We start from the raw sequence: 9549 nt of genomic DNA, 5'->3' as shown, positions 1-9549 counted from the left end.
ACAGATATTTATCCATCTACTTGGTTGATATTATACTATTATTTTCCAGGGTATGAATTTCACGATGTCTCATTTTCTCTCTCCATATGATAGAAGTGTGAATACCTCAGGTACTTTTTGTGTCCTTGTCTTCCTCTAACCCCCCCCGAGGCTTATACAATGTCATTTTTGTGTCTTTCAGTGACGGACACTGTCTAGCTTTTTTTTTTCCATAGTGGGTCTAACACCCAGGGACTTTTTACAGTCCTACTCTTTTACAGTCCCACTAGGGAGCGGTGACGCACACCAGACAGGACCTTGTGCCCGCGCTCAACACGTACTAGTAGGCATCATCGCTCCTTTGGTGGCGGTACCAGGATGATGATGTTGCATGGCTGTGATTGGAAGAGGACAATAAAATTTAAGAGCTGAGTGATAAAAAAAAAAGTAAGATGGTGCAATTTACGTTTATTGTAAGTTTAATCAATGACTGTCTTTTTCTGCATTCGCATTTGGACACTGACCTCATAAACGTTAGGCACGAGTTAATTATTATTATATATATATTTTTTTAGGCAGGTCTTAAAGGCCTGGAGGGGAGAGGTGTATGGTCTCAGTGCAGCCCTCGTCACCGTGGATACAGGAGGGAGGAGAGCCGGAGGAGTCTTAAAAGAACGCAACACCACAGGACAGACTACTTCTCTCCATCCCCCCCGCACTCTGGAATTCTTCTATTGGGATCCTTTTTAGATTTATTTTTTTAGTCACCTTTCTCCACTATGAACACCCCAATGACAACGGCTGCCGTGGTGTTGGCCACCTGCCACACCAACGCCACGATATGCTCGGGCACGTCGTGCCTGGTGGCTCCCAGCAACTACAACGAGAACCTGAGCCTAGTTCTCAGCATCGTGCTGACCGTCATGCTGGCCATGGTCATGTTCTCCATGGGCTGCACCGTGGAGGCCGGAAAGCTGTGGGGACACATCAAGAGGCCATGGGGAATTTTTATCGGCTTCTTGTGCCAGTTCGGCATCATGCCCTTCACCGCCTTCGCCCTGTCGCTGGCCTTCAACGTGCTGCCCGTGCAAGCCGTCGTCATCATCATCATGGGCTGCTGTCCCGGTGGCTCCAGCTCTAATATCATTGCCTACTGGCTGGATGGAGACATGGACCTCAGGTGAGACTGACTGGAAGCAGTAACACTCTTAGATGAAGAAGAATGGGGGGAAAAATGGGTTCCAAAAGAGTTCTCTGGCTGTCCTCGTAGGATAACTATTTTGGATTATGGGTAGAATACTTTTGGGTTCCATGTAGAACCCTCTGTGGAATGGAACCGAAAACGGTTCTACTTGGAACAGAAAAGGGTTCTTTAGAGATCTCCTATGGGGACAGCCGGAGAACCCTTTTAGGTTCTAGATACCACCTTTTTTCCCCCCTAAGAGTACATGTTATTTGTTTGATTTAGCCTACTTTCAAGTTTTGCCTTTGGTACTACGTTTTTGAGTACTTTTATGCGAGTGTGTTTCTATCGTGATCCAGCGTACTAATGTTGTGTGTTTTCCCCGCTCCAGTATCAGCATGACAGCCTGCTCCTCTATCCTGGCCCTGGGGATGATGCCTCTGTGTCTGCTCATCTACACGTCTGTCTGGACCTCTTCTGACACCATCCAGATCCCCTACCAAAGCATAGGTAGCTACCAAATACTAAAATAAACCATTCCATACAGGGGCATATGCATTGATGTACCATCTACACAATGTATTGGTGGGAATGCTTTTGTACAGCACTCTTTAGATTCCATCTAGCAGCACAGGAACATATAAATTGTATAGATTTCCACATATAGATTGTATTTCTATGTGTTAGAACACCGTTAGAAATGCTAAAACATTTGGATCCTTAGGCCAATGGCGGCGAGCTTTACACCGCTCCAGAGGCCAATGGCGGCGAGCTTTACACCGCTCCAGAGGCCAATGGCGGCGAGCTTTACACCGCTCCAGCCGACGCTTGGCATTGCACATGTTGATCGGCCATGGAAACCCCTTTCATGAGGCTCCCGACAAACAGTTTGGGTGCTGACGTTGCTTCCAGAGGCAGTTTAGAAGATGATGACAGATGCAAATCAAATTTATTTATATAGCCCTTCGTACATCAGCTGATATCTCAAAGTGCTGTACAGAAACCCAGCCTAAAACCCCAAACAGCAAGCAATGCAGGTGTAGAAGCACGGTGGCTAGGAAAAACTCCCTAGAAAGGCCAAAACCTAGGAAGAAACCTAGAGAGGAACCAGGCTATGTGGGGTGGCCAGTCCATTTTCTGGCTGTGCCGGGTGGAGATTATAACAGAACATGGCCAAGATGTTCAAATGTTCATAAATGACCAGCATGGTCGAATAATAAGAAGGCAGAACAGTTGAAACTGGAGCAGCAGCACGGCCAGGTGGACTCGGGACAGCAAGGAGTCATCATGTCAGGTAATCCTGGGGCATGGTCCTAGGGCTCAGGTCCTCCGAGAGAGAGAAAGAAAGAGAGAAGGAGAGAATTAGAGAACGCACACTTAGATTCACACAGGACACCGAATAGGACAAGAGAAGTACTCCAGATATAACAAACTGACTCTAGCCCCCCGACACATAAACTACTGCAGCATAAATACTGGAGGCTGAGACAGGAGGGGTCAGGAGACACTGTGGACCCATCCGAGGACACCCCCGGACAGGGCCAAACAGGAAGGATATAACCCCACCCACTTTGCCAAAGCACAGCCCCCACACCACTAGAGGGATATCTTCAACCACCAACTTACCATCCTGAGACAGGGCCGAGTATAGCCCTCAAAGATCTCCGCCATGGCACAACCCAAGGGGGGGCGCCAACCCAGACAGGATGACCACATCAGTGAATCAACCCACTCAGGTGATGCACCCCTTCCAGGGACGGCATGAGAGAGCCCCAGTAAGCCAGTGACTCAGCCCCTGTAATAGGGTTAGAGGCAGAGAATCCCAGTGGAAAGAGGGGAACCGGGCAGGCAGAGACAGCAAGGGCGGTTCGTTGCTCCAGACCCTTTCCGTTCACCTTTCCACTCCTGGGCCAGACTACACTCAATCATATGACCCACTGAAGAGATGAGTCTTCAGTAAAGACTTAAAGGTTGAGACCGAGTTTGCGTCTCTGACATGGGTAGGCAGACCGTTCCATAAAAATGGAGCTCTATAGGAGAAAGCCCTGCCTCCAGCTGTTTGCTTAGAAATTCTAGGGACAATTAGGAGGCCTGCGTCTTGTGACCGTAGCGTACGTGTAGGTATGTACGGCAGGACCAAATCAGAGAGATAGGTAGGAGCAAGCCCATGTAATGCTTTGTAGGTTAGCAGTAAAACCTTGAAATCAGCCCTTGCTTTGACAGGAAGCCAGTGTAGAGAGGCTAGCACTGGAGTAATATGATACAATGTTTTGGTTCTAGTTTGATTGTATATCTTCGTCTCCAGGTATCACTTTGGTGTCCCTCCTCATCCCCGTCGCCCTGGGAATCTACGTCAAAAACAAGTGGCCCGAAATAGCCAAAAAGATCCTCAAGGTACGATTAAACTCCTCGCACTGCATACAGCTGGTTTTGTTCCACACTACTGCTACACTATACACTTCTAGGTTGTTATTCCGGGATCAATAGTGTGCATGCGATTTGTGGATTCAAATCAAGTCTGTAAAATGTGTGTTTGCAGGTGGGTTCCATAGTTGGCCTCCTCCTCATCATCATAATTGCGGTGGTTGGTGGGGTGCTGTACCAGTCCTCCTGGACCATCTCTCCCTCTCTCTGGATCATCGGAGCCATCTACCCCTTCGTAGGCTTCACCCTGGGCTTCTTCATGGCCCGCTTTGTCGGACAACCCTGGCACAGGTACTACTGCAATATTATATGATTCATGATAGTCCAGTCTTAATATTGTACCTAGCTGATAAAATCCAAGTTACCATTGCAATAGAAGGTGTTGATAACACCTACCTGAATTATACTTGAATAACCTGAATGAGTTATTCCCTTTGTCTCCTCTCTTGAAATGCATTTAACATTCAAGTTCATGTAAACACTACTGTACCAGATGTGCAAGGTACTCCACAGACGCTACAATGAAAACCATCCAGTGCATTTTAACTTCACCCTGTTCATTTAACAGAGCAGAAGGTTCTTCATAAGCACGCCAGTCAAGCGGAGCCCTTCGTCGCTCCATGGAACCTACTGTAGTTAACAAGCCCTTCGATTGTGTTTAAGGTGTCGTACCATCGCCCTGGAGACAGGCTTCCAGAACTCCCAGTTGTGCAGCACCATCGTCCAGCTGTCGTTCTCCCCTGAAGACCTGGAGGTCATGTTCGCCTTCCCGCTCATCTACAGCATCTTCCAACTGGTGGTGGCTGTCATGTCTGTTGGAGGTGGGTCAGCTTATACCGCTGTTGAAGAGCTAATGTCAATATTGATATGCTATCAAAAGTTTCGAATGGTTTTGTGGTCGACTTATCGATGTATAGTCGGCCTATGGTCTGGTATTTTCTACCGTGTGTTATCTATATTCCCAACATTTTTTTTTGTCATTCTAGCTAATGATTGATTGCCCGGGTGCCAGTCTGATCATTAACTTCTCTCAGACTATATTATTGATGCTTTTCAGTACTTATTTAGATTGACAATTTGTGGCTGTAAAGGCACACAGTAGGTGTAACATGAGTGGTTCTGCTTCCTACAGCTTACAGGATGTATAAGAGGATGTGTGGAGCGGGTTCATCTGAGTTAGACAGCGAGGGAGCAGAGGCACCTAAGGATAAGCAGGAGTACGCCCTGGAAAATGGAGGCTTCGAGTGCGACGAGAATGGCAACAATGGAGAAAAGGGCAAGATCACCCAGATGTGAGCACGGACAGGCCGCGGGACTCTGACAGCAGCACCCAGCGACCTGGGTGCAATACCGTACCTACATCCTTCCCACTCAATCACACCATACACACACACACACTGACCTTGACAGGCTGAAATTGTGCGTTACAGGGTCCTGCCATTTTAAAAAGTGAGGTATTCTCAACATGGGAGAGGTTTCTGTGAAGCTTTACTTCATAACAACAACAAAACAATCTTCAGGGGTAGGAAGCCATCTCAGATCCTGAATGAAGTCCGTGTATACCTGGAGTGTATACCTCGTGGAGGCCAGCAGGGTTGCCGTGTGGTAGTGACTGAGGCGAGGTATTGTGAGATTTGTTGAGTGGTGAGAGACACAGAGGAAACTGTTCACCATGAAAAGGTTTCTGTCTAGTCACTCCTGTCAGAACTACAATAACTTTTTTCAATATTTATATTTGCAAACCATTCAACCTAAACTAATTTATTAGTCCATGTCGCAGGACTCATGACACACACACACACCAGCATTAAGACATTTATATTGAGTTTTAAATGGACCCCTCCAGGATATTTTACACATGGCTCATATTTTATCATTTGTATGTTAAAGCAACAACAAAATTACATTACAAGTCTTCCTGACTAATACAAGTGTTGTGCTGAACATTCATGTAGTTTTAAATTATTAGACAGTACATTTTAACCATATTTATGAATGTACTGTCTTTGTATCCATTAGTGTAATTCATGTATTGGCGCATTTTTTAAAACATTTACATAGCTGAATAGACTAAATACAGACTATACCAAATATGAAGAACCCCTTCCTAATATTGAGTTGCACCCCCTTTTGTCTTCAGAACAGCTTCAATTTGTCGTAGCAGGGACTACAAGGTGTAGATGCTGGTCCATGTTGACTCCAATGCTTCCCACAGTGACCATGTGTGCTGGATGTCCTTTGGGTGGTACACACATTCTTGATACACACGGGGAAACTGTTGTGTGAAAAACCCAGCAGCAGTGCAGTTCTTGGCACAACCCGGTGCACCAGGCAACTACTAACATATCAAAGGCACTTCATTCAAAGGCACTTAATTATTTTGTCTTGCCCATTCTCGTTCTGAATGGCACACATACAAAATCAATTGTCTCAGGTTAAAGAAGGATTTTTTTTTTTTTTTTAAACCTTGTCTCCTCCCCTTCATCTACACTGATTGAAGCGGATTTAACAAGGGACATCAATAAGGGATCATAGCTTTTACCTGGTTAGTCTATGTCATGGAAAGAGGTGTTCATAATGTTAGGTATACTCAGTGTATATATCTGTGACGAACACTCCACATTGCACCTTAGTTGTTCTCTTTGTCTTTTACGCAGAGGCTAGTTGCTAGTGTGTTGTCTTAAAGAAGGTACCTACCCACCTGATCTTTTGATGTGTAAATGTACCCGGAAATTAAATAAAGGTGAACATTTTAAGTGGTCTATCAAGAGTTTTACTAAAATATATATTTCATGACAAACTGCAGATCCTTTAGTGAGACTTCTGACATCTATCACATCCAAACATATGCTTCATGTGAATGGTCTTTTTTTTTATTTTAAAGGTGATACAAATATACAGAATTTCTCTTTTAAGACGGGTTTAAAAACATTTCCAAAGCTGTTTAACAAAGATATCTTCCATGTGGTATCACAGACCTGGTACTGTATGTAATCCACCCCCCCCTTATCCATTCATACATCTGTCTACAGTGGGACGGTACTGTACAAATAGGGTACTGCTCCTCAGATGTACACAGACATCAACTACAAGTCTGTGATGATCAGACAACTTATTGCAGCCCTGCTCTCATTTCCTAATTGACTGTGGGACTTTTGTACTTTTATTTACGGAACCAAACTAACCATTTGATAATGACTTTGTAACCTTGAGTATAGAGATGACCAGTTTACAGAGGAGTATAGTGCAGTGATGTGTCCTATAAGGAGCATTGATGGCAAATCGGATGGCCGAATGGTAAAGAAAATCTAGCTGCTCGAGAGCACCCTTACCTGCCCATCTATAAATTGTCTCCGTAATCTAGCATGGGTAGGATGGTCATCTGAATCAGGGTTAGTTTGGCAGCTGGGTTGAAAGAGGAGCGATTACAATAGAGGAAACCAAGTCTAGATTTAACTTCAGCCTGCAGCTTTGACATGTGCTGAGAGGAGGACAGTGTACCGTCTAGCCATACTCCCAAGTACTTATATGAGGTGACTACCACAAGCTCTAAACCCTCATGAGGTAGTAATCAAACCATTCTTTTTACCAAACCACATGACCTTTGTTTTGGAGGTGTTCAGAACAAGGTTAAGGGTAGTGAAAGCTTGTTGGACACTTTGATGTAGAGCATTTAACATAAAATCTGGGGAGGGGCCAGCTGAGTATACGACTGTATCATCTGCAAATAAATGGATGAGAGAGCTTCCTACTGCCTGAGCTATGTTGTTGATGTAGATTAAGAGTGTGGGGCCTAGGATTGAGCCTTGGGGTATTCCCTTGGTGACAGGCAGTGGCTGAGATAGCAGATTTTCTGACTTTATTCACTGCACTCTTTGAGAGAGGTAGTTAGCAAACCAGGCCAAAGACCCCTCAGAGACACCAGTACTCCTTAGCCGGCCCACATGAATGGAATTGTCTACCGTATCAAAAGCTTTGGCCAAGTCAATAAAAATAGCGGCACAATATTGCTTATAATCAATGGCAATGGTGACATCATTGAAGACCTTTAAGGTTGCAGTGACACATCCATAACCTGAGCGGAAACCAGATGTTTACCATGGCATACCTCAGTTACAAAGTGTTTCCATTAGTGAACCCTGTGTAGATGAATTGTCCGAGATACTATGCAGAGTAACAAATATAAAGTCACTTACAGAGCTATATGTGGAGGCACCAGCGTTAAAATCGATAAACCAATCAAACCGTTCGATCTTAAAACACCAACGAAAGCATGACCTCCGTTTTGAATAACCTAACAATCATTAAGTTATCAAATAACACATATAGAAGAAGGTGCCACTGTCTTGTCTCCAGAACCTGACAACTTTTGAACTAGGGCTCAGCCAGGAAATACTATTGCGCCTTCCCCTATCTGGCATTAAGAAAATACAGTCCTAGAGTTGATCTAGTAATGAAATAGATTGAGAATATCTGTAATATAGTGTTTTTGCTTTCAATCAAGGAAATCCGTTTGGAATATACCACTATAAGTAGCTTCTCAATGTCCAGTGTTGAATCATGCATTGGGCTGAAATATTTGCATTTAAAAGGTAAATCCTACTTCACATATTAAATGGAATTTTATATAGTCTCAAAACCCTTAATAAATTAGAGATTAGGCCAGACACAAAATAGACCCGATCTCTGCTTTTTCCAAAATCAACAATTACATGGATAACACATCAAATTTTATTGGGAAATAATCTAGAAATGCTTTTTGCAAAACAGTTCAGCTGTTTTGAGAAGCTGCAGAATCGGGTTTTATCACTGAATTTAATTTCACACATTGAAGATTTTGATTTCCTGGGATTGACAAATCTGGAGCTCTTAGACATTTACACAAAATAAAATGAAGAGATGCATGCAAACATGTTTACTGGTTTACATAGTTTGGCATTGTTAGACCTGAGGGACAATCCACTGATTCACACTATTGAGGCAATGTCTTTCACACACCTCATGTGTCTCTGGGGGACTTGAACTTTCCACCTACAGAACCTGTGTTCAAGCTGAATCTGACACTCATATTTGGCGACCTTCTGAGGCAGCGGACTCTTCTGTACATTAGTTCAGGTATGAGGCCAATGCAGTTGATAATTGGCAGTAATGTCACGTCCAAACACAATCGGAGTCTCCAGCTCAAAGGCCAGACTGTGTCATTTGAGGACTGTGACAGACCTTTCATTGAATCTGTCATTTATCTTTAATGCTGAAGAATTCCTTTGTGGATCTGAATTCATGGGAAAGTACTTCAGATCATTGGAAAGACTTGAGTATAGATCTAAGCTTTCAGCTAAAAGTGGTTGATTTAACATCAAGCAGCTGATTCCCCTGAGAAAACGCACTAAATACAGGCGGATCTTTCAATACAGCGTACTGCCAACATTTTTCCTGGTGCCCGACCTCTCTGGACGGGCACCAGGACCCCCATCAGCACCAGGCATTCTGGGACAGACTGTGGGCTAAAATGAAACCTCGGACTGAAGCTTAAGCTCAGAGATTTATGTAGGACCTTGTGTTGATGCAGATAAGGTTGGCAGATATGTTGGACTTTGTACTGTAGACTTTTAACCAGTTTTTCCAATAAACATATGCATCGTTGTTGCTAAGAGCAACTGAAAAAGTCTCTCAGAACTCTGTGTTTTTGATCCCTTTCTGTTTTACACTGTATCAGGTTGAGAACAACCTGTCCATCTGCTGTGACAATACAGTAATGTTCATACAATGAAGCAGTTATTTTTATTTCAACATAAATCAAAAGATGTTTGTATGGAGGTTGCTAATTGAGGCAGGTGTTAAGAGCATTGGGCCTGTTACCGAAAGGGTGCTGGTTCAAATCCCTGAGCAGGCAAGGTGGAAAAATATGCCGTTCTACTCCGAACAACTTCTCCCTGGGTGCCGAGGATGTCGAATAAGGCAGC

At 44.0% G+C, this 9549-nt stretch overlaps 1 protein-coding gene and 1 pseudogene across 1 annotated transcript; both read left to right on the top strand.

Moving 5' to 3' along the window:
* Window positions 1-562: 562 nt before the first annotated feature.
* Window positions 563-6020, top strand: slc10a2 (solute carrier family 10 member 2). Its single transcript, XM_024389033.1, has 6 exons — window positions 563-1159; window positions 1554-1672; window positions 3468-3556; window positions 3702-3877; window positions 4250-4407; window positions 4719-6020. Exons 1-6 carry the CDS (start codon window positions 759-761, stop codon window positions 4880-4882), a joined length of 1107 nt encoding a protein of 368 aa, XP_024244801.1. The 5' UTR covers window positions 563-758; the 3' UTR covers window positions 4883-6020.
* Window positions 6021-8338: 2318 nt separating this feature from the next.
* On the top strand, window positions 8339-9242 carry LOC112224917 (annotated as a pseudogene).
* The last annotated feature ends 307 nt before the right edge of the window (window positions 9243-9549 follow it).

The sequence above is a fragment of the Oncorhynchus tshawytscha genome, linkage group LG26 (assembly GCF_018296145.1).
Source record: "Oncorhynchus tshawytscha isolate Ot180627B linkage group LG26, Otsh_v2.0, whole genome shotgun sequence".
Taxonomy (NCBI): Eukaryota; Metazoa; Chordata; class Actinopteri; order Salmoniformes; family Salmonidae; genus Oncorhynchus; species Oncorhynchus tshawytscha.
This window is presented reverse-complemented; position numbering and strand designations above follow the sequence as displayed.